Source organism: Onychostoma macrolepis, chromosome 01 (assembly GCF_012432095.1).
Source record: "Onychostoma macrolepis isolate SWU-2019 chromosome 01, ASM1243209v1, whole genome shotgun sequence".
Classification (NCBI taxonomy): Eukaryota; Metazoa; Chordata; class Actinopteri; order Cypriniformes; family Cyprinidae; genus Onychostoma; species Onychostoma macrolepis.
The window spans coordinates 2,125,610-2,152,170 of NC_081155.1; the positions used below are offsets into that span (position 1 = coordinate 2,125,610).

At 38.5% G+C, this 26,561-nt stretch overlaps 1 protein-coding gene across 3 annotated transcripts; it reads left to right on the forward strand.

Moving 5' to 3' along the window:
- Positions 1–1,687: 1,687 nt before the first annotated feature.
- Positions 1,688–24,117, forward strand: LOC131541912 (NLR family CARD domain-containing protein 3-like). Of its 3 annotated transcripts, XM_058777935.1 has the most exons (9): positions 1,688–2,083; positions 2,720–2,767; positions 2,877–3,010; positions 3,184–3,300; positions 7,380–9,254; positions 18,986–19,159; positions 20,368–20,541; positions 20,617–20,663; positions 20,741–24,117. In XM_058777935.1, exons 3-9 carry the CDS (start codon positions 2,886–2,888, stop codon positions 21,292–21,294), a joined length of 3,066 nt encoding a protein of 1,021 aa, XP_058633918.1. In that variant the 5' UTR covers positions 1,688–2,083; positions 2,720–2,767; positions 2,877–2,885; the 3' UTR covers positions 21,295–24,117. The 3 variants fall into 3 exon arrangements, with proteins under 3 accessions (XP_058633918.1, XP_058633929.1, XP_058633907.1); XM_058777946.1 differs by lacking the exon at positions 2,720–2,767; XM_058777924.1 differs by lacking the exon at positions 1,688–2,083 and having other exon boundaries at positions 2,167–2,767.
- Positions 24,118–26,561: the final 2,444 nt, after the last annotated feature.

The window sequence follows — 26,561 nt, forward strand, 5'->3', positions numbered from 1 at the left end:
TTTTTTTTTTCATCTCATGGACATTGTGGAATAAATCTTCCCCTTGTGAACAGAGTTTTTTTTCTTTGACTGTTTTTGTAAATTAATATTGTAACAGGTGGCCTTTGTTTTGCTATCCTGGGTTAATTTAAATTGTCAGGATTAGTCCTGACTGGAGCCCGAACATTTCCCTTAGAGCTTATCTAAGCTAGGGCAGCGACCACCGTTACATAGGTTACAAAAAGTATTAAATGAAGGGGGCACAATAACTGTGGAACACACATATTCTATATACTGTATTCTAATAGTATATTTACATATATTTGTAAATTATATATTTTTTCAATTATTATTATATTATTATTATTTTTTTAATTTAAGGTTAGAATTTTGAATGAAAAACCAAAATGATAAAGAGGGCAAATAACTTTGGAGGACTCTGTATAGTATTTAAACATGATTGTGTCTATGCTTTTTTCCAGAAATGCATGTTATTGTGCAAGGGGTAGTTGCATGGACTATCAGTGGAGGAACAGAAAGCTCTGAGATTTCATTATAAAGATCTTCATTTGTGTTCTGAAGATGAATGAAAGACCTGCGGGTTTGGAACGTTATGAGGGTGAGTTCCATTGATGATTGTTCCATCAGTTCTATTGATTGAGTTCCATCAATTCTATTGATGACAAAATTTTCATTTTTAGGTGAACCAACCAACTTCTGTTACCTGGAGTGTTCAAAGACATTGTTAATGCTGACCAATATGCCATTAGAAATGAACTGGGAGTAGAATGAATACTTTTCACAAACACTTGGTGACATCACAATTCAGGATTTATTTTAAGCATACTAAATATGGCTGTGGTGAAAAGTGTAACTGAAACTTGAGAATTTCTGAGTTTTTGTTTGTTTGTTTTTCCAGACTACATCAAAAATAGTGTTTCCACATCTGAGATGAAGGCAGTCATAAGAACCAAGCAGAACAATGAGGATAACCTCTTCAGAAAATGAAACCTGCCTGAATAATGAGGGAAGAAATGTGTGTGATTTGCGTGATTTGTAAATAAACACCAAGTACATTTAGTGTAACTCTCAGCCTGTTATTTTAAGTTTAAACAAAAGTAAAATCATGTATTGTTGCATTGCTGTTTGAGACATTCACTGTTGTTTTGTACCTTAATTTATTATATTGCAGATGTGTGCAAATAAAACTTGTTATTCTGAATATTCTTGTTGCATTTCAGTGTTATTGTACAGCATTTTATTAGTATTGCACTTTGGTTGTATTGAGTTGTACTTCAGTTGTATTATATATTGCAGTACTACTAGTAATACTGCGGTTCTATTGCAGTTGTTTGTTAGTAATACCAAAGACTATAGAATACCTTAAAGAGACTTTGGTAATACTACAGCTCTACTGCAGTAGTATTTCAATAGTACATCAGATGTATTGCAGTAAAACGGCAATAATGCAGTTTTTTTTCGTGTCCAAAAACCCCCTGCATTTTTCTACATGTAACAAACTGCAGTATTACTTTTTTAAAAACTGCAGTAATTTTTTGTAAGGGATTTACTGCTAAGTCAATCCGCCCACTAATCATTTACTATTACCTTGTAAAAATAATTCATTTGAATGAATGATTGGTCTTTGTTTATGTTTTTGCTCTGTGGGTGGAGTTTGCAGACGGTCCCTTCAGCAGCAGCGGCTGATATGCAGCGAATATGGAACCTAATATAACTGTAACTCACTCTGACGTGAGAGAAACGCAAACGGATTAGTAACGCTCGCAACAACATCACTATCTGCGCAGAAACTCTTCAGACTCCACGCTTCAGCGTTTTACTTCCGGACCAGGTGAGCTCTGACGCGCTCTGCCGGCAGGTATCGTGTGCCGCTCCTTCAGGAAACACTTCAGATGTAAAGTAACATTTATAACTTCTGGAATAAGACGAGGCCATTTCGGAGACTCGAAAATTTAACGAATGAAAGACTTTTTATCATAAATGTGCATAATGGACGTTTGAAACGAGTAACTTAATAATTTGTTACATCGTTTTGTTTGCATCAAGGAATCGTCACCGAGCACACGTCCTCATTTCGTTTCATGTAAGAAAAATAAAGCCTTATTTCTTAATTTTTCCGTTCATGCATACAGATAATCAAGTTTACTAGTCATCGTGGGCACAAAAAGTCAGTAACAAATTGTTCTTTGAAATGGTGAGACGCATGTATTATAGGCTACAACAGTATAGTACAGGAAAATATTGCTGTTAACATGGCAGATGAATATGTGCAGACACAGTGTGTGAACAACAGTGTGAATTCAGCCTAATGATTTGTGAGATCAGATTGTGGCTGGCCTGATAAGTTTATTGGTCAACCTGCAACCTTCTGCTCTTCTTCAGAGTAAAAGCCATTTCACCAATCTTTGCTGTCTTTGTCAGGTGTGGATGTTGCTCTGGTTAAAATGGGAAATATCTGAACAACTTAAAAGCATCACAGTTTTTTCTCTGTAAAACGGCGGGTTGCTAGAACAGCAGCACATGAGAAATGTGTTTTGATGGGTAATCTGAAGTGTAAAGGTTGTCTGCAACAAGTTATTTTTAGTTAACAGTCAGGACAGTGCTGAAACATCCATCGCTAAAGTCTAACGTATGATGAACCAACACAAGCTGGTTTGCTATGGAAATGTGGACGAGCTCAATATCAGGCTGAAATCATTAAACTCTTTCTTACTGCCAGATGTTTGCCTAAATCAGCTGAACTTTTAGGATTGATTGAAGCATAGAGGTAATTATTTTGGCCAATTCTTATTTTACTCAGCACTATCCTCTTCTGTGCATGTTTTAGTAGAAATAATGAATGTATTGCTATGTTATCTATTGTGTTGTTGTATTAGTTTGTCACTATGGATAATAGAGGAAGCAGTGAGAGAACAGCTTCTCGAAAACACAACAGAGTATCTCTAGAGAGTGAAAGATTAACTACTCATCCTCCTAAATTCAGTGATGAACCAGTGACCTCTGACCCCAGGTGAGACAGACTCACATGTTTAGCTCATATATATCTGATAAATTAACTTTCACGTTTAAATGTGCATATAGATGTGAAAAGAAATATACGTTCTTACACTGTTAAACCGTGTCAAACGTGCAGGAGAGAACAACGTGTCTGTTAGATAACCTGAATTATTAATGTTTTGTCAGGATCTCATGGAGACAGAGATCTTCATCTCCTGATCACAGCTGTGTGTCTCTGAAGAGTGACGGATCCATGGCTCCTCCTCCTAAATTCAGTGATGAACCAGTGACCTCTGACCCCAGGTGAGACATGAAACTACTGCTTTATTAATGCAGGGATCTAATAATTTACAAACGATCGATCCCATTGTCAGATGGTTTAGTGATGAATCCACTCTGAAAACACTCAGATCCTCTCATGATTCAGTGTTTTCAGAGTGGGTTTGTATCATGCTGTCAGACATTATTACAGTCGCATGAAAACCTTGTTCTGTAGTAAATGCTGCTCCTCACAAACTCCATCTCTGCAGCTGAATTTTAACAGGCATTTTAAAGGCAGGGACTGAAGCAAAATATAGTTATACAATTAAACATCTTTTAATTACATATTTATTTATTTATTTCATACATTTATGGAGATGTTTAATAGGCTGCTCAACAGAAAAGAAAATGACCAATTCACACAGTGTTTATCATTCACTATTTCTGTATTTAGAAATCATATCTCAGAACTGAAAAGGGTTGACGTTTAAGATGAATTATTAATATAATCTACAGTACAAAACATGTCAATGGGTAAATGATGTGTGTGTGTGTTTATCACAGCAGTATGTCAGCGATAATAAACAAAAGCATGTTAAGATGATTTAAACTAGCCTATAAGTAATAATTTGACCTGAAGCAGTTTTATCATATAATCTGCACTACACAACATGTTATATGGTGAAATGGCGTGTGTGTGTGTCTCTCTCTCTCTTTGTTTATGTACCTGTTTCTATATCCTGGTAGGGGCTTAAACTTGAATACACACAGACTCATGGGGACTCGTCTCACGGTGGGGACCTAAATTTAGGTCCCCGTGGGTAAACAAGCTTATAAATCAAACAGAATGAAGTTTTTTGAGAATGTAAAAAATGCCTGTTGTTTTCTGTGAGTAGTAGGGTTAGGTGTAGGGCAATAGAAAATACAGTTTGTACAGTATAAAAACCATTATGCCTATGGAGAGTCCCCACAAACCCAGGTGAGGCTCGTCTGTAAGGGCAGGTGATGCAGAACCCCACCAAAATATTCACCCAAAACATAGACTCTATATAAACCAAATAAATAAGATACTGTAGATGTCTTCAGCATTCTGCAACAAATATTTTTCAGATTTTCATGAGAATTTTAAGCCATAAAGTGCGGATATATTAAAATTAATCGCAAGCTTCTGCAGGCACGTAAAATGATATTAAGTAAGTGGGGCAGTCGTGCCGGTGCCCTCCCGAACTCAACAATGTAAATCTGTGGTGAAAAGTGGAACTGCAGCATGCTCTAATTGAGAGCCATTTGGCCAGCTTTGAGTGAAAGTGAAAGTGAAAGTGACGTGACATGTGGCCAAGTATGGTGACCCATACTCGGAATTTGTGCTCTGCTTTTAACCCGTCCAAGTGCACACAAACAGCAGTGAACACACACACACCTGAATCTGACTGAAATCATCCTGATCTGGAGCGAGATAAGTTAACGTGAAAATAAGCGGGGCCTAATGGTTAGAGAGTTGGACTTGTAATCCAAAGGTTGCTGGTTCGAGTCTCAGGTCCGACAGGGATTGTAGGTGGTGGGAGTGAATGTACAGTGCTCTCTCTAAGTAAATATCACTTACGTGCACTCACAACTACCTACTAGCCTACATCTTTGGCACACCGCCTGATTTATTATTACCACCTATTAAAATCTGTGTGGCAAGCTGCACGACGCACTGCAGCGCGGGGAGAATGTATTGTAGACAAGTGCAGGCCACTATTAATCTATGTTAACATACTTAGTTTAAGACAATAAACTGAGTTTATTTAATTAATATTGAGAATTGGCCAGCTAACTGATAGCATACGAAATTGTTATTTTCTCTGCCAACTAAACCAAAGTCACAGAACAATTGTAGGCGCATAGAGTGGTGTATCATTCCTGAATGAATCATAGTCTTTGAAAGACCCATTATTATAGACAACAATTCAATGACCAATTATTATAGACAGCCATTTGATTTTATTCCTAAATGAATGAATGAAGCATTTTGAACGAATAGATTGAATAAAAGGCTCCTTTATTAACGCAATGAAATACCGCCACCTAGTGGCGATATTACTTTCATGATTCAAGTATTTCATTTTGTTCATATTTCTGTATTAAAAATGTTGTTTAAAACATTAGTCTCATTTCATTATACATTTGTAATTACTATGTAAATGCATGTACAGCCGTCTGATCAGCATTAAACTGTAAATACATCTAAAAGCATCTTCAGACGCAGGTTCTATATCACTGAATACTGTTTTAATTGGTAACAGCCTATTGTCATATTATTCTAATTTATTTGATGTAAAAATTGAACATTAAAGATGACATACAAAAGGAAAAAAACTGAAAATCAGTTGCCCCTTATGGGAAAGTTAATTTCTGACACTGGCTTATTGTTCGAAGTGTTATTTCAGGGTTTGGATATGTTCTTATAACTCAGAGTTCACCTTCAAATCATGATGTCAGATTCACATTTCACTAAAGTCAATCACTGAAACAAGCACTCTGAGGAACAAATAGTCCCATGCCAGTGGGACTATTTGAATAAAGTGCTCTATGAATAAAACTCAAAATAGAATAATAATTGATGTGCTGTGAAGGTAAATTACACACAGTCATTTCTTTTCATATCTGTATTATTTAAGATCCTCCATTATCCCAAACGCAGCGTATTGTCTAAAACAAAAGTTATGACTGCATGTTCACATAAATTGATACTGGTCTTCGCTTCACAACACATTCTCCCCGTGCTGCAGTGCGTCGCGCAGCTTTGCCACACAGATTTTGATAGGTGGATAACTATAATAAAACAGGCGGTTTGCAAAAGGCTCTGCCTTAGTACGGTTTGTGTCAAGCCATTCGTTAATCTGGCTATTTGATGAAGAGAAAGAGATAAAATATAGTAGAAATAGACATGTTAAGAATCCGTAGAAGCGGAGGACTATTATGTTTTTTATTTGTTTGTTTGTTTTATTTAGGACTATCATTATGTTTTAATGTTTGGTTGACCAGTCAGCGGAGAGGGGTGTGTCATTTCCGCCCACATGTAGAGATCAAATATTAAAGTTGTTTATTTGTTTTCTATCCCTGAACGTAAATACGAAAAATTAAGCTCAATTCTTGATTTTTTTTCATTTTGTTTGAACAATTGAAAAACAAAATATGTGCTTTTTTTTTTTTTTTCCTTTTCAGATTTCAATATTAAAAAAAAAAAAAAAAACTGGACAGAAGATACACTGTAGCGGATTCCTTTGGATAGCATCATGTAGAGAAAATGAAAGTGTTTTTTGACCTTGCATGCATGTCAACCTGTTGTTGGGGACTCCCAAAACTAAAATATGAACCTTTCATTACCCATAATAGGGGAACTTTAATAACTGCAAGTTAAAGTAGGCTATGGTGCTGATTTGACAATTGGCGTTTTCCAGTTTACCTTGTCATGCAGTTTACATTTTCGTGGCTGTTTTCAGCCAGCATCACTATAGAACCTTTATTTGTTCTCACACTACTGTATAACACAATTCTGTGAATGGGTCAAGCGACTTCAGCTGGCGGATGTATCGGGTAACGTTAGTACCGCTTCACAGATTTGGAGTATTTGCTTTTTGCAGTTCTCTGTAATTTAAAATCAGCGCCTAATATGGGGGAGGTCTATCTCACATTGGTGACCGACCCACTAGGAATATCCCTGTGCTCTCGATGGCCAGTACATCCCTGCATACATCTGTTGTTTGTTGTAGATGGGAGTAAAATGCCCACACTGTCGAGTCCTGACAGAGAGATGAGTTATGTTTTTATTCCTGATTTCACCTCAAATCTGTGGACAAAAGTTCAGTGATGGAAAATGAACTTTGATCTCGATGTCCAGACATAAGAAACTTACTGGCTAACAGAGTCTCTGCTGTCAGCTTGAGGAGCAGCTTTTGGTTTCTTCCTCGTTTCTTAAAGCTCTTAGTGAGTTTGTTCCATTTTTAGCTGTTCGCTGGAGGATTGTTAGACACTCTTTTCCTTTGCTTTGCACTTTCCTTCTTTTTTCCTTTGGAACAATATACATTACAAAAAGGGTTTAATATTTTTATTCTGTTGTTCTTGTGATATTTCAGCAGAGCAGATGGAGAGCGAAGCATCTCTGGAGGAGAGTCGGTCTTCTGTCTGAACAACACGAGCGTTACAGCGTCTCTGAATAAACATGATCAACCAGTGAATGATGAACTACAGAGAATCAAAGACCAGCTCAAAACCAGCATGAAGAACAAGTATGAGAGATTATTTGAGGGACTGAACCTCCAGGAGAATGAAAGCCTCCTGAACAGGATCTACACACAGCTCTACATCATAGAGGGAGAGAGTGAAGGAGTGAATGAAGAACATGAGGTTTTACAGATGGAGAAAACAGCCAGAACACAACACTCACAAGACACTCCAATCTACTGCAATGACATCTTTAAAGCCTCAGCTGAACCAGGATGTGAGGAGAAAGACCAGATCAAGACTGTTCTTACTAAAGGCATCGCTGGAATCGGAAAAACCGTCTCTGTGCAGAAGTTCATTCTGGACTGGGCCGAGGGAAAAGCCAATCAGGACGTAGATTTCATGTTTGTGCTTCCATTTCGAGAGCTGAACTTGATCCGAGATCATCAGTACAGTCTTCACAGACTTCTGCTGGACTTTCATCCTGAACTTCAAGATCTGGACTCAAAGATTTATGAGGAGTGTAAAGTTGTGTTCATCTTTGATGGTCTGGATGAAAGCAGAATCACACTGATGTTTTCAGACGATCAGAAAGTTTGTGATGTGACTGAGACTTCATCAGTGGGTGTGTTGATGTCAAAGCTCATGAAAGGAGAGCTGCTTCCCTCTGCTCTCATCTGGATCACCTCCAGACCAGCAGCAGCCAATCAGATCCCCTCCAAATACATCAACCGTCTGACAGAAATTCAGGGATTCAATGAGCCTCAGAAGGAGGAATATTTCAGGAAGAGAATCAGTGACCAGCATCAAGCCAGCAGAATCATCTCACACATCAGAAGAGCAAGAAGCCTCCACATCATGTGCCACATCCCCGTCTTCTGCTGGATCTCATCCACTGTGCTTCAGAAGCTCCTGGAAGAAGATCTGAGTGCAGAAATCCCTCAAACTCTGACTGAAATGTACATCCACTTCCTGCTGATTCAGATCAACATGAGGAACCAGAAGTATGAAGAGAGAGATCCAGAGAAACTCCTGCAGTCCAACAGAGAAGTGATTGTGAAACTTGCTGAAGTGGCTTTCAAACAGCTGATGAAGGGCAATGTGATGTTCTATGAGGAGGACCTGATTGAGAGCGGCATAGACCTCACTGACGCCTCAGTGTATTCTGGGATTTGCACTGAGATCTTTAAGGAGGAATCTGTGATTCATCAGAGGAAAGTCTATAGCTTCATCCATCTGAGCGTTCAGGAGTTTCTCGCTGCTTTCTATGTGTTTTATTACCACATAAATACAACTATGGATAAGCTGAAAAATTTTGGTTCAGTGCAAAATTTGCTTATAGGTGCAGTAAATAAAGCTCTTGAGAGTAAGAATGGACGTCTGGATCTGTTCCTGCGGTTCCTGCTGGGCTTCTCACTGGAGTCCAATCAGAGACTCTTACAGGATCTACTGACACACACAGAGAACAGCTCAGAGAGCATCAGAGAAACCACACAGTACATTAAAGAGAAGATCAAGGGTAGTCATCCTCTCTCAGCTGGTGAATCCATCAATCTGTTCCTCTGTCTGCTGGAAGTGAAAGATCAGACTCTGTCCAGAGAGATTCAGGAGTTTGTGAAATCAGACAAACACTCAGAGAAACTCTCTCCTGCTCACTGCTCAACAATCGCCTACATACTTCAGATATCAGACGAGCCGCTGGATGAGCTGGACCTCAAGAAATACAAGACGTCAGATGAGGGGAGAAGAAGACTGATACCAGCTGTGATCAACTGCAGGAAAGTCATGTGAGTGTTTAACTATTAGCAAATGAAGAATAATGTTTAAAGAGGACCTATTATAAGCCATTTTGAGCATGTTTTTTTTTTTTTTTTTTTTTGGAAATATATGCTCTTTACCAGAGGTGGAAAGAGTACGAAAATATTTTACTCAAGTAAAAGTACCATTACATTAATGAAATTTTACTTAAGTACAAGTAAAAGTACCAGTCTAAAAATCTACTCAAGTAAAAGTAAAAAGTAACTTGTTAAAAATTAAAAATTTACTTAGTAAGTAAATTACTTAGTAAAAATTACTTAAAAAAATGGGATCGGCCAAGGGTGTCAAACTCAGTTCCTGGAGGGCCACAGCCCTACACAGTATAGATATAACCCTAATTACACACATCTGATCCAGCTAATCTAATCATTTAGGCTTATTTGAAAACTACATGGTTTGTGTGTTGGAGCAGCGCTGGAACTAAACTCTCCAGGAACTGCGTTTGACACCCCTGGGACAGGCCTATAAATCTCAAACTAGTTGTCTTTAATTAAAGGAATCAGTTATTTAGAATAATAAGACATTTGGGCTGTTACCAGGCAAATTAAATCAATATCAACAAAATTCATCTTTGCAATGCAGAAGAAACACTCAGTTATTGCGATTGAACCGAATCATTTAAACGGTTGATTCATTCAGGAACGAAACACCGTTATGTTGCTCAGAGATGCAAAACTGTGCTGTGGCTGTGTTTGGGATTATTTTTGTTGTCGAAATAGAGCAAAAACAGGCAATATGGTGTCTAAAACACAAGTCTCTTAATTAACTTCTTGTTTATTGAACTGTTGTAAAAAAAAAAAAAGAATCTATTTGTAATCATGCTGATTTTTGGAGAAAAACGGCACTCTTCGTGTGATACTGATTTACTATATGAAATGATATAAATATACATTTTCTGCCCGTATATCTTCAATTTTGTGATCATTTTAAATGCATTTTAACAGACTGAATCACGCAGTGAAAGAACACAGTCTAAATGTGCACTCGCACTAGTCTAATCTACTAGACTTCACGGCACTCTAGGAGAGTTTTGTTTGGTTTTTGGCTAAATACTGATAATGTCAAATCGCACATTGTTAAAACAACAATTACAATATTATCGCAGACGATATATCGCACACCCTGCACCACTGTTTTTTTTGGCTAATTTGTACAAAACCTTTTGCTAAACTGCCAAAGCTTCATTTTAACGACCAATGCAACGATGCAAGTATTTACCTTACCTCTACATGCTTGCGAAGGGTTGATGTCGAGATTTTATAAGCTGCTAGTTTGGTCTCCCTGGGCAAACACAGCTTACACTGTCTATGCTACACATAGAGCATAAACATGGCCAGGGGTTCACTTCATTTCCTTTGAGTTCAACTTCAGCAGAATACGACGGGGTTTGGTTTTCAGCTGGGTCTGCACCATTAATGCCCGTCTTGTCCGTCTGCATCTTTCTTCTGATTTTAGCGCCAGTTTGTTCTCCTGCCCATTATTTACTGCAGTAGTTTCCAGGGAGCGATTTAAAAAAAAATAATAATAATTTTTTTACTCAGTAATTAATGTTTTAAAATGTAGTGAAGTACAATACTTCAAACAAAATATACTTAAGTAAAAGTAAAATTACAGATTTTAAAAATTACTTTAAAAAGTAGAAGTACACAAAAAAGCTACTCAATTACAGTAACTCGAGTAAATGTAATTTGTTACTTTCCACCTCTGCTCTTTACTATACAGTGTCAGAAAAAAATATGTGCAAAACTTGTACCTTTAGGGGTACAGCAGCTTGTCACTGGCGCAGTACTCTTGAAAGGACAACTCTGTACCTTCACAACCTCTAATATGTGCAGTTTAGTAAATTAGAGTAGTATTATGTACCCTTAAGGTACTTTTATTAAATTTTATGGGTAAAAATGGTACAAAGATTTCCCCTTAAGGGCACTGCCCCAGTGATAAGCTGATGTACCCCTAAAGGTACAAGTTTTGCACATCTTTTCTGTATATATATATATTAGGGCTGTCAAATCAATTAAAATATTTAATCACGATTGTCATGAGTTAACTCGTGATTAATCGCAACTTAATCGCACATTTTTATTTGTTCTAAATTATACTTTTCAAGTTTTCTATACTCTAATCAACATGGGCATGGACAAATATGGATGCTTTATGCAAATGTATGTTTATTATTAGTGAAACCATAGTCAACATAAGGGCGTTTCACACTTGTAATTGTTAACCCTGGGTCATCCTAAACCCCGGATAAGCGGAATCCTGGGTTATCTGTAATCAGGTTTCACACTGCTCATACTACGCCTGGGGTTAACTTAGTCCAGACCTCATCCTGACTGAAATCATGTGGTGAGAGCTGTGCATAAACAAATGCCCACAAAACTCAATAAACTGGAGCAATGTTATAAAGAAGAGTGGGCCAAAATTCCTCCAGAACGATGTGAGAGACTGATAAAGTCATACAGAAAATGATTACTTCAAGTTATTCCTGCTAAAAGTGGATCTACAGGCAACTGAATCATAGGGTGTCCTAAGTTTGTCACGCATTGCTTTTCCATCTTGGCTTTATTTTTGTGAAATATATAATGACATGGTGCAATATGACATTTGATGCTGTTTTAAATTTTAGAATGTGACGACATACCTATGGTTACGTCGGAACGGAGCGGAAACATGATGAGCAAACATCAGAAAGTCATGACGGTTCTCAGTGTTTTAGTGAGAGATGGTGTTTCACTGCTGATGGAATAAAGAGAGACTGATTTGTATTTGATACTGTACGCCTGTTTCACACATACACTGTTTGCAGTGCGTATTTTTTTCCGCACCCATGTTAACGGATTTGAGCATGCACATTGCACTCGGTTGCGGTCCAGCAGTGCGTTCCAGGAGCAGTGTGTCTGTAGCAGTGCAGCAAACATTTATGCACTAGTCTGTTTTTCCTGTGCTGGATGCGCTGAATTAAAGTGATAGCTCATTGTTTGAGCTAAATATGAACATGGATTGACATGAAAATGTAGTGATTACACGTAAATGCATATAATTAAAATAACTGCTTTTGAAAAAAGTTTCATGGCTGGTAAAAAAAAAATGTTTTGGATGGTAAATTGTCTCATGTCACCGGCCATTGCCAAGTGTGGCAAAAGTTTTTGGCCCTCTGTGTGTGTGTGTGTATATATACAGTGGGTACGGAAAGTATTCAGACCCCCTTCACTTTTTTCAATTTTGTTATGTTGCAGCCTGATACTACAATTGTTTGAATTCATTTTTCCCCCCTCATTAATCTACACTCCGTACCTCATAATGACAAAGTGAAAAAATAATTTTAGAAATGTCTGTAAATTTATTAAAAAGAAAAAACTGAAATATCACATTCACATAAGTATTTAGACCCTTTGCAACCACGCTTGAAATTTAGCTCAGGTACCTTCCATTTCTCTTGATCACTGCTGAGATGTTTCTACACCTTGATTGGAGTCCACCTGTGGTAAAATAAATTGATTGGACATGATTTGGAAAGGCACACACCTCTCTATAAAAGAACTCACAGCTGACAATGCATATCAGAGCAAAAACCAAGCCATGAGGTCAAAGGAACTGCCTGCAGAGCTCAGAGACAGGATTGTATTGAGGCACAGATCTGGAAAAAATTTCTGCTGCATTGAAGGTTCCCAAGAGCACAGTGGCTTCCATAATTCTCAAATGGAAGAAGTTTAGCAAAACCAGGACTCTTCCAAGAGCTGATCGTCCAGCCAAACTGGTGACCAAGAAGCTGATGGTCACTCTAATTGAGATCCATGATCATATATGCAGATGGGAGAAACCTACAGAAGGACAAACATCACTGCAACACCACCGATCTGGGCTTTAAAGCGGTGTGGCCAGACTCAATCCTCTCCTCAGTCAAGACACTTGAAAACACACTTGAAATTTGCAAAACAGCACCTAAAGGACCCTCAGGCTCTGAGAAACAAGATTCTCTGATCTGATCAACCTCAATTCCAAGCATCATGTTTGAAGGAAACCAGCTCTGCTCATCAACTGCAGAGCAGCATCCAAAAAGTAAAGTGTGCTGGTAGCAGCCTCATGTTGTGGGGGAGTTTTTCAGAGGAAGGGACTGAGGGACTCATCAGAGTCAGAAGAAAAGCTCAGTGCACCAAAATATAGAGATAGCCTTAATGAAAACCCAGTCCAGAGTATTCTGAACCTGGGCCGAAGGTTCAACTTCCAACATGACAACGACCCTAAACGCAACACAGCCAAGGCAACACAGGAATGGCTTAGGCACAACTCTGTGAATGTCCTAGAGTGGCCCAGCCAGAGCCCTGACTTGAACCCTATTGAACATCTCTGGAGAGACCTGATAATGGCTGTCCACTGATGGTCCCCATCCAACCTGACAGAGCTTGAGAGGATTTGCAAAGAAGAATGGCTGTAAGTACTTAGTTAAATACTTATGTAAATGTGATATTTCAGTTTTTTCTTTTTAATAAATTTACAGACATTTCTAAAATTCTGTTTTCACTTTGTCTTTATGAGGTACGGAGTGTAGATTACTGAGAAAAAGAAAAAAAAGAATTTAAACAATTGTAGTAGTAGGCTGCAACAACAAAATTTAAAAAAGTGAAGGGGGTCTGAATACTTTCTGTACCCACTATATATATATATATATATATATATATATATTAGGGGTGGCACGCTTCACAGATGTCACGGTTCGGTATGTACCTCGGTTCGGGGGGTCACGGTTTATATATATATATATATAAAATCTGTTTTGTTCCCTCCTCTGTGTCACCGCTGGAACGCGACTGAAGTACAAAGCCTATCATTTACATAATAAATAATAGTTTAGCATTCAGATACGTTACATTGCAAATATGGAAATATTATGGAATATTTGGATTTGTGCAGAATGAGAGAGGTAGGATACTCGAGCACAAAGCTCCATTTCGCAAACAGTTGAGTGCGCAAGCCTTTAAAGTATACTCCCTTGTCAGTCTATGTGAGAGATGCGTTCAGAATCAGCACTTATGCCATGGTCTGTCTGAATACTTGATTCTGATTGGCTGGTTAGGTGTTGATTTAAATTCGTTTAACTGCACAGGTAGTTCCAGGTCAGTTTAATCACGTTCTATATTAATGCGCTTCCTATAAACATTAGTAACCATAGTAACATACAGTGACAGTTGAATAGTAATACAGACGAAAATAACCATTTTTATGGTTCCGGTCAAATATTGCAGCGCAAATATTATTAGCATCTTTAATATGTGAATGCTGGCAAATGACCATGGCATAAATGGGATAATCAACGGCTAGCTGTGCATTAAACGATTTGAATGCACTTCGCGGAGGCAACCACCTTCCGCTGTGCGTCGGGCGGTTCTTCGCCTCCACGTTGTGCATTCAAATCGTTTAATGCACAACTGGCCGTTGATTATCCCTTACATGGTCACTGTCTAGGGGGCTTTGTTTTCAAGTGCGCAACTCATGGCATTCGCTGTTCTTCTGCTGGCGGTTATCAAACAGCGCTGCATTACTGCGGGCGCCCCCTTCTGGATTGGGGGTGAATTGCCTGTATTCGTCGTGAGGCCTCATGCACTGAACCGAGATGCCCGTACCGTGACGGTTCGGTACGAATACATGTACCGTGTCACCCCTAAAATATATATATATATATATATATATATACACAGTGAGGAAAATAAGTATTTGAACACCCTGCTATTTTGCAAGTTCTCCCACTTAGAAATCATGGAGGGGTCTGAAATTGTCATCGTAGGTGCATGTCCACTGTGAGAGACATAATCTAAAAAAAAAATTCCAGAAATCACAATGTATGATTTTTTAACTATTTATTTGTATGATACAGCTGCAAATAAGTATTTGAACACCTGAGAAAATCAATGTTAATATTTGGTACAGTAGCCTTTGTTTGCAATTACAGAGGTCAAACGTTTCCTGTAGTTTTTCACCAGGTTTGCACACACTGCAGGAGGGATTTTGGCCCACTCCTCCACACAGATCTTCTCTAGATCAGTCAGGTTTCTGGCCTGTCGCTGAGAAACACGGAGTTTGAGCTCCCTCCAAAGATTCTCTATTGGGTTTAGGTCTGGAGACTGGCTAGGCCACGCCAGAACCTTGATATGCTTCTTACAGAGCCACTCCTTGGTTATCCTGGCTGTGTGCTTCGGGTTCATTGTCATGTTGGAAGACCCAGCCTCGACCCTTCTTCAATGCTCTAACTGAGGGAAGGAGGTTGTTCCCCAAGACATGTGCTGGTTTAAGCAGGGGAACCTTCCGTGCCATGCATGATTTCAAACCATGACGTCTTAGTGTATTACCAACAGTAACCTTGGAAACGGTGGTCCCAGCTCTTTTTAGGTCATTGACCAGCTCCTCCCGTGTAGTTCTGGGCTGATTTCTCACCTTTCTTAGGGTCATTGAGACCCCACGAGGTGAGATCTTGCATGGAGCCCCAGTCCGAGGGAGATTGACAGTCATGTTTAGCTTCTTCCATTTTCTAATGATTGCTCCAACAGTGGACCTTTTTTCACCAAGCTGCTTGGCAATTTCCCCGTAGCCCTTTCCAGCCTTGTGGAGGTGTACAATTTTGTCTCTAGTGTCTTTGGACAGCTCTTTGGTCTTGGCCATGTTAGTAGTTGGATTCATACTGATTGTATGGGGTGGACAGGTGTCTTTATGCAGCTAACGACCTCAAACAGGTGCATCTAATTTAGGATAATAAATGGATTGGAGGTGGACATTTTAAAGGCAGACTAACAGGTCTTTGAGGGTCAGAATTCTAGCTGATAGACAGGTGTTCAAATACATATTTGCAGCTGTATCATACAAATAAATAGTTAAAAAATCATACATTGTGATTTCTGGATTTTTTTTTAGATTGTCTCTCACAGTGGACATGCACCTCGATGACAATTTCAGACCCTCCATGATTTCTAAGTGGGAGAACTTGCAAAATAGCAGGGTGTTCAAATACTTATTTTCCTCACTGTATGTGTGTGTGTGTGTGTATATATATATATATATATATATATATATATACATACATATATACATACATATATATATATATATATACATGTGTACTCATCAAACCTGCATTTATTTGATCAAAAATACAGGAAAAATCAGTAATATTGTGAAATATTATTACAAATTAAAATAATGGTTTTCTATTTTAATGTGCTTTAAAATAAGGCAAAGCAAGTTTATTTATATAGCACATTTCATACACAATGGTAATTCAAAGTGCTTTACATAAAAGGAAGTGAAATAGTCATTAAAAATAATAAGAAATTAAAAATAATAATCACAACAATAAAAACAAAGTGATTTAAAAATTGATTTAAAAATAATTTAAAACATTTAAGAATAGAAAGTGATTATACATAGTGCAATCAGTTCGGACGTAGCACAGTGCTCATTCAACAAATGCACAGCTAAACAGATGAGTTTTGAGTCTGGATTTAAAAGTGGCTAATGTTTTAGCACATCTGATCTCTTCTGGAAGCTGGTTCCAACTGCGGGCGGCATAATAGCTAAAAGCAGACTCCCCTTGTTTTGTGTGAACCCTTGGTATTTCTAACTGACTCGATCCTAATGATCTGAGTGGTCTGTTAGGTTTAGGTCCCAGCATACACCAGTTCCTCCATTTTCTGTGAGAAGCTTAGAAGTGGAGATTCTGGAGAGAGGGATAGTGTGTCTGGCGAGCGGGGCTCTGGTGTTTCCGGTGGCTGTGATATGTTGTCCTGGCTTCCCTGGCTGTTTTCCAGATAGTTGTCCTTGGGTGCTGAGTCTTGGAGCTGATGTAGTACGTCACAGTCTGTTTGTGATGAGCTGTGTGGGCAGGGCTCAGCTGGGATAGTCTCTGTGAGGAGAGCTTGTTTTGGCTGCGTGGTGTTATCAGTGTCCTTGTGGGATGTGTCAACCACAAGATGACTCTGAGGCTGACATGAAGTCCTGTGGTCACTCATATTCTGTCCAGGTGTGTGTGTGCCATTGAGGCCGAGTGGATTGGCACACACCACTGAAGGATGACGGAGGGAGAAATAGATATTGTCCTTAAGCACTCTAGCACCAAGTTTGTTTGGGTGGAAGCCGTCCAGTTTAAACAGTTGTCTATGGCCCCAAGTTGTTGATGAAGTTGACTCCTTTTGTACTGCAGGTTCTTTGTAGCCATGTATTCAGCCCAAGCAGCCGTGAAAACATGTTAGTTCCCCTTGCTGGGAGTGGTCCACTGATGAACGACTGAACTTCAAGTCTTTGAAGTGTTTCAAAGAGTTCACTGAAATCCTTCTTAAGCAGTTCTGACTGCTCTTTCCGAATATCGTTCTTCCCCACATGGATGATGATTCGATTTGCAGACTTGTGCTTCATCAGAATGTTCCGAAGTTCCTTGTTCACATCAGAGACGGTTGCTTGAGGAAAGCAGCATGTAGTTGTAGTCCTGCTATCAGAGTCCTGGGCTCAGCTGCGCTCTGAGCTGAGTGCCATTGTCTGCTCGACCTCGAGCGCCTGTTAGTAGCGATGTTAGCTGCTGGCTGATACGATCCATGTTTTGTCACATTTGGGGATTCCTCACCCACATTCCTTAATGCTTCAAATCGGTTCTCAAGATGTATAGGGGGTTGTAAAATGCCAGTGTTTACAAGTCTTGTCATAGCCGTATCTGGGGTAGAGGATGCTACCGCAGCAATACGAGATACTCGTGACAATCTGATGTCTCAAGTGCCTTTGGGTCTCGCTCCCTGTTTGTGCCATCGATTAGTCTGTCGATCAGCTTGTTCCTCTACACTTTGTATAAACTGTTGAGATTCACTAGATTCATAGGACTCACCGACTGTATGCTGCGGGGGTCCGTGATGACGATCTGCTGTATGTTCCACCTGTTTTGGAGGTCCAGCAAGTAACTTTGTTTCAAGAACCGCAATCCTTTGTAGAAGTCTGTGGCAGTTCATGCAGCAAGTAGATTCCACAAGGGGCATTTTCTTTCCCGTCTGTTTGAATGCAGGCAGCTGTGTTTTCCTGTCTCCGGAATGTAAACTGGTGGCAGTGGGAGGCAAAGAGTCTTCTTTTTCTAAAAACTGTGTTGTTTGAGCACTGTGCTGATATGCTGAAGTTAAAATCTTAGAAAAATCTGAATAGGGAGCGAAGCGCAGAGCAATAAGCAGGAGCGTCCGAACAGTAGCTAAGCCGGAAGTGAAATAACATTTATTTCTGTGATGAAAAACTGAATTTTCATCAGCCAGTTGTGCTGCTTAATATTATTTTGGAACCTGTGATGATTTTTTCTGGATTCAGTGATGAATAAAAAGTTCAAAAGAACAGCATTTGTTCAAAATATTAATATTTTCTAACAGTATAAGTCTTTATATTGTTAGAAATCAGTCTCTAGGTGGGTGAATGGCAGAAACTGCATGTGGACCAATGAGAAGTCCAATCCTTCCTGGGCTTGGTACCAGAGGTGTCTGGCTGTTGTTCTAGCATTTGATGGTGTGGGACCGTTTTTTTTTTTTTTTTTATGTCTTCAGCAAAGTATTGCTACATTTTCAGTGTTTAAATTTTTGAAGCACAGCACAATAATCTTATTGTGATTCAAGCTAGAATATTAAAAAAGATTTGTTCCAGGTTCCTGAGGACAGTCATTTCATTATTTTGTGTTATTTTTTTCTTCTAGTCTTGCTTGCTGTAATCTCACTGGTCAGTGTTGTGAGAGTTTGTCATCAGTTCTTCAATCCTCAAACTGTGTCCTGAGAGAGCTGGATCTGAGTAACAATGACCTGCAGGATTCAGGAGTGAAGCTGCTCTCTGATGGACTGAAGAGTCCAAACTGTCAGCTACAGATACTGAGGTAAGACTTTAACCTGTTAACCCGCACCAGGACGCCAGTGCACTGAACGCTCTCTGTTTGCACATGTCATTGTTTACGAATAGATTAAATGAAACGTGACAAAATTAATTTTGACAAACTATCATTCTGAAGGTCTAAGCCTCAAGCATCGACAACAGATCGCTGTTTTTCGATGGAAAGCTTATAAGGAATGTATTTTCTAAATTTGTGTAAACAAAACAAAACTTAAAAAATGCAGTACATACCATATTCATCTTTATAAGGAGTATGGATGGATATTCCTTTACGTTTCATTTCTTCGGGAGAGTTATTGTTTGTGTCCGTTATGGAATAAATTACACTCAAAAACAGCGTCTTAAAAACAGAATGAGACCATCCAAAAAAAAAAAAAAAAGTCACAGATACGCGGAATATTGTTTATTTGAATTTGGCGCTCTCTTGTGACGGCTTGTGACGCACGCTGTGACGCACCTGTCATCTGATGGGGGCGGAACAGAGCGATCGGCTTTTTGGACAAATAATCCTTTGGGGTTTTTTGGGGGTTTTTTTTCAACATTTTTTATATATGTGTGTTTGTGTTTTGTGGGGAATGAGGCTATCTGTATGATTAGCATCTGTGTGGCTGATAATCAGCGTGTGATTACTCTGACTGAATGACAGATATCAGTATGAATGCTGATCGGTCATTATTGACTATATGGCCCGTATCTGTGTGATTATCATCTGTATTACCGCAGATCAGCAATTCTCAGAAAAATGGTTGCAAGAATCTCATTTTTCATGGTGTCTTCAAATTTGAAATATAAACTCATGAGACATGTGACTTTCAACCCATTACTTTTCTGGATTGCTCCAAGACTTATTTCATGTATTTTTATATGAAATAAAACATTCAGTCTGGTAAAATACATTTTCAAGGCACTTCAGTGTCTATAACTTTTTATCTTTTTGAGCATTATCAACTCTGGATGATGGATAGTAAAGCCTAAAGTGTCTTCTTTCCAAAGATACCTAAATTGTGTGTGTAGCAGACTGAAGTCAGGAACTGTTACAATTTTAAGTTAGGTAGGTCATTTTCAGCTGTGAGTCCCAATATGGGGGTGCTGGCTAACAGGTTAAGAGATCACTCAGTGAGTCTAACATGAGGAAAATGTTTGTTTTTTCCCCCCTTTGGCTTAGTGGTTCTTATTTGCTTTATCCATCTGTAGGTTGTCTGGCTGTATGGTGTCAGAGGAAGGCTGTGGTTATTTGTCTTCAGCTCTGAGTTCAAACCCCTCACACCTGAGAGAGCTGGATCTGAGCTACAATCACCCAGGACAATCAGGAGTCCAGCTGCTCAAACACAAGCTGGAGGATCAAAACTATAAACTGCAGATACTCAAGTATGTCAAACATGAATGCTAACATACTGAATGTGTGTGTGTGAATGATGCAGATCTGCATTAATGTGTTTATAGTGTGGATCATGAAGGAGAGATCAGGATGACAGCAGGACCAAGGAAGTGTAGGTCTACAAACACACACACTCATGTAGTGACTGTTATTGTGTTGTTCTTTATGTTTCTCTCTTCTTGTGTTCAGATGCCTGTGATCTCACACTGGATCCAAATACGGCACACACTCGAGTCATTCTTTCTGATGAGAACAGGAAGGTAATGCGTGTGTTAGAGAAGCAGCTGTATCCTGATCATCCAGAGAGATTTGATTACGGTCCTCAGGTTCTGTGTGGAGAGAGTCTGACTGGACGCTGTTACTGGGAGGCAGAATGGAGTGGACGTGTTAAAATATCTGTGACATATAAAAGAATTAACAGGAAAGGAGAGAGATATGACTGTATATTTGGATACAATGACAAATCCTGGAGTCTGGACTGCTCTGATAATGGATTCACTGTCTGGCACAGTAATAACAGAACTGATATACCTGTCGCCCGTTCATCCTCTAATAGGGTAGGAGTGTATGTGGACGTGTCGACCGGCTCTCTGTCCTTCTACAGCGTCTCTGACACACACACACTCACACACTTGCACACATTCAACACCACATTCACTGAACCCCTCTGTGCTGGATTCAGGCTTTATGATGATTCCTCAGTGTCTCTGTGTCAGATTAAGCAACAGACACACACACACTAAATAATTTTTCTAACATCATCAAAGTCATCAAATCTCACAAAATTACATTATTTTTCATTCATTTTGAATTAACGTTTTTCATTATCATCCAGAAAACAGTAGTGATACTGTTGTAGTGCTTGAGGAACCTCAGACACTTTGATCATCTGAGATACACTCAGACACTTTGATTAAACTGTAAGACTGGAAGATCTTCTGAGAGACAGACAATACACACACACACACAGTGTATTAACACAGAGGTCCCCAACCACCGGATCGCGACCCACTACCGGGCCGTGGTAGAATTGCTACCAGGTCGCAAGAATTATTCTAATTATTCTTTATTTTCGTTGTATGCAGGGTGGCCGCGGGTCCTTAAAAAGTCTTAAAATGTATTAAATAAAGTTTTGCTTAAAAAAGGCCTTAAAAAGTCTTAAAATGTCTTAAATTCAGATTCAGTGGGTCTTAAATATCTTCGGTCTCATTACCGCAAAAGTTTCACCAGTCTGACGGACCCAGTGACTGTTTACAATCATTGGACAGATGGAAGATTATTTTTTCCCCCCGCTGTAGTTACTGCGTCATCAGAATTGCGGTAGCAGAATGCAGGTCGAATACCACCAGCTCGCTGACAAGCCTCCTAGCTACTTTAAATGGGTTAATGCAAGTTTACTGAAAAATTGCTAGAGGATTTTACTTGCCCGACGGGACAAATAGCCTGATTAAAACTTAAGTGACATTTTATTACATTCAGCGTAAACAGCGATTGATAATGGATAGTGTATTTCTGGTATCAGGGTCATTCTACAGAAACGTCCACTTTTCTGTCCCTAGACTTTAAAGAAATATTACAATTGAAATACACATTAGGGTTACAATTTTTTTATATTTTAAAATGAAACAATATGTTATTTGAACAATTACACCTTCCTGAGCCATCAATGTGCCATTATTATTTTTTTTATTAATTATATAGAATTCCAAGTACTACACAACTGCTCGTCCCCACAGCCATGTACAGCAGGAAAGTGCTTTATTTTGAGGTCAAAAACAGGATTTTCTACCATTTAAAATACAAAAGTCTATTCATAGCTATCAAATATATGATATAAATGGCATAAAAAAACAAAATGGCAAAAAAATATTATAAAATATATAATGAAAACAGTGGTCCCCTGGAGTTGTGTCACTGGTGTTACCGCTTAACAAAAGTCTTTTATTTTGGAATAAAAAAATCACACTGATGACATCACTCGACTTCATCCTTCCTATTTTCTAAACATCTATGAAAAAAGGCCCATGTTTAGTCCACTGTTTCTTTTCAGTTCTGATAAATTTTCTCATTTATCTCATGATTTCATATGAAGCTTTTAGTTGATGTCACTGGTGTGAACTATTTATTGTTAGGGAAATGTAAAAAAAACTATAATACAAATGGATTAAACTACTTAATTTAGTGAGTATACCATGATTGACAACATGTGGCTTGATACCTTGCAGCAGACATTTTGTAAAATGCATTTTTCATGAAAATTGTCACTGGTGTTACCTTCCTTATGGATAAACACCAGTGACGATCAGTATATCAGGCCTAATGTATGGTACTGGTGTTACTGTCACTGGTGTTACTGTGCTGTGTTACTGTACTGTTTTTGTCTGTCACATTAAATAAATAAAACATAATCTCCTTATTTCTTGCATTTTCATTATTTTTCTGTAACTCTGACTGCATGTGCTGAATTTTTTTTTGAAATATTTCATAAAAACTTTTAATATTGCTAAAGAAGGTAACACCAGTGACAAAAAATTATACATGTGGTCTTGGAATAATTGCACAAAAAAGCTAAAACAAATATAATTAAGCTGTCATTTATATGTATTCATAAAGTCAAAAGGTAATGTAATAATGTGGTCTAAGTTTAAATGTAAAAAAGAAATAAAAATTTTAAGACATTTTGCCATACCAAAAGTGGACATTTCTGTAGAATGACCCATCAATGTTGCGCTGTTGAGGCTCATGCTGCCTGTCTCTGTGAGAGACAAATGAGCATAACGGCAAACATAAATAAACTCACAGAACAAACATACTGAGGTAAAAATTCTAAATGTTTAGTTTATTTATAGCATGATGATGATGATAACATACCATGACAGGGGGACTATTTTGCTAAATATTTTCATGATTGCAAATGTTACATTGATTTTGGCTCAAGAAACAGGTAGTTAAGTAGTTATATTAGTTTTGTAGTAGTTTTGTTCTATTTCACCAACGAAAATAGCTCCAAACAAAGTATTGCACATTCTCCGAGCAGCACTCGCATTTTTGTTACTGAATGATTCAGTGTTTTGAATGAATTGGTTGAATGAATAAATGACTTACCGCCACCTACTGATGGTTTAGTTAGTTTAAAAGTATGTATTTTTCCACCAACATTTCTTATTTGTATATTCAAAAAAATGTATTAAAACATTAATCTCATAACATTATTTATTGCGGTTGTAAATTTGTAGTGCAAATTATTTAATTTGATTGCTAACAGCCCTGTTGTGTATATTAAATTTCCTCATCAGTTGTAAGAATTTGACATGAAAGATGACGCATACATTTAATAAGGTAAAAATATTTGACTTTATGGAGGTAAATAACAACCTGGGGTAAATATTAAAAACATGCAGATTTAAATATGTAAATGCTGAATAGAAAACTGATGAAAATATTGTTTCATTTACACCACCAAAAATATTGCTGATGTGGAGCTTTTGAGGGATATTTTGTATGGGATATTGTCTTCAGATATGAAAAGTTCTCTGTATATCGTAATAATAAACGGTGTGGTGGTGGTTGAAGAGAGCCCCCCCCCCCACCCCCCCACCCCACATGATTGTAAAGTGCTTTGGGTGTATTGCAATACACAATAAAAGTGCTATAAATGCCTCATTCATAAATAGCATTTTTGACAGCGATGATATTTTGTTTTCTTTTTAAATTTAAAAACACATTGAATATTACATTTACGTACAGTATGTAATGTAATGTAATGTGTATTTCCTTCACAGGTTTGGTCTTAAATTTTACATATGGTGGTATTAAAAAGGTCTTAAAAAGTCTTAAATCTAACTAGTTCACATCTGTAGACACCCTGGTATGCGACTGATATGGAGTATCAATTTGACGATTTCATGTTAAATTAGTATATGATAGATTGCTCTGAACTGTCAAAGTCTATAATAGGGGTTAAACGGAGCGCAGTTGATCCATGATTCGTACAGACCAGACCCCACTGTTCGGCTCGCATGTTATTTCGAGATTAATTTGCCAATTTACACGTGCAAGTAATTTTAAACCACAAGAAGAAGAAACGAAAGAGATCTCAATTCGTTACTCACGCGCTGTTCTCACACAGCCAAAGCGCACACAAGCATAGAGACGTGTTTTAGACAGCATGGAAATACCGAGTTGATTCCTCTTTCGTGTCTCCCTGCATTTAAGATACCAACCCGTTCTGTAAAGACATGTTATTTATACGCAGACTGATGAGAACAGGTTGAAGATACATAGGCTACACATAAAATTGTAAAAAACCCTTCACGGTGCTTTAAAAAAATATATATTGTTTCTTGCTCATCTGAAGCTCATCTGATCTGTGACTCAAAAACCTATACATATCCCAGATAGCAAAATTTGTCTGGCCCACCTCTTGGCCACAACCTTGCTTAACTTCTGTCCCAATTCTGGCTGGGTCCCCGGCCCAAAACTGGCCCACACACTGAAAACTGACTCAAACTATTTCCTCTGGCCCAGATGTGGCCCACGGCCTGTAAAATGACTCTTATTTATTGACGTGGCCCAGATCTGGACCGCATACTGTAGAGTGACTTCTATTATTTTATGTGCCCAGGTCTGGCCCAGACACTTTAAACCAGATCTGGCTGAGATTCGGCTTGGTCCCCGGGCCAAATGTGGCCCAGAAACTGCTAAATGTAATTCAGCAGTGAAACACAAATAAAACAATTTAAAAACATTAAAAAGGCTTTAATTATAAAATTACCAAATACTTTAATATAAATATATATTAACAATGAACAAATGCACTACAGTATAAACATTAATGCACTTTTTAAGCCACAAAGTAACAAGTAAATTATATTTACTGTATATTATATATATAAAAAACATTATGTGTCATAATTCAGTTCAGTTCTTATCAAAGGTCGTCAATGCAGTCAAGTCAATAATATTGCTGAATATTAGGTGTCTTCAACTAAGCAAGACAAAAGGCAACAGTGACAAGAATCCCAAACAAGACCCGGCTGAGTCAGGAAACAGTCTGGCCAAATGAATGAATATGGTGTGATCATTCCAGGCTGCATCACAAGTCAGATTGCGGATTGATATCAGTCAGAATATTTCATCCAACTTCTTCTGCTTGAAGAAACATCACGCCAGCAGGTGAAGCTGGTAAAAGGTCTGTGCAGAGGGCTTGTCTGGTTTTCGTAGTCTTTGCTGAGGATCTGTGCTGGGGCCATCAGTGAGGTCTTCACAGGGATCTGTCCTCTAGCTGACATGGTCTCCGCTGACAGTCAGGGATGTGTTGTGGTCGTTCCTGGTGCAGGTCCACCGTCTGGTCAGAATACGGACTGGATCAGCTGATTACTGTAACCTAGGGATAAGGGGGAGACAGTATATAAGCGACTAATATAAGCATTGATGTCATTCTTCTTACAAATTAACAAGTACATTAGATATTATGGGAAGTGTTGCCAAGTGTTGCTGTTTACCCTAATTGGTGCAGCATAAAAATCCTTTAAGGGATTTGAATTATAGAAATGTGATAGTGCCATTTGTATGGAAGGCTAAAGAGATGGGACTTTTAAACTCACAGAGTGTGTCTGCCTCCTGAAGTCCTCCCTTTTGATCTGCCAGCTGGAGCCACCTCTTCATAGTCCCCTTAACCTCCATTTCAGCAGCATTAGCTTGAAAGTTTTTCCAAATTGCAGCCTTGAAATATATGTATAAATATTAATATATTTTAATAAATATTAAAATATCTTAAGCATTACAGTTTTAGGCTAGCCTAAGGGCCACCAACGGGCTGCCAGCGCAGGGCCCCTGAGAATTTGCTCATTGGCAAAACGTTGGCCCCTTAGTGCTGGCCCTGCACGGGTAGCCCCCAGGAAGCCCACACAGGGCTTAATTTAGTGAAATTAAATCTGAGTGTTAAATCAGCGCAGACAGAAAAATAAAGCAGATGATCAGGAGACGGATTCATTCTGAGTAATGAATA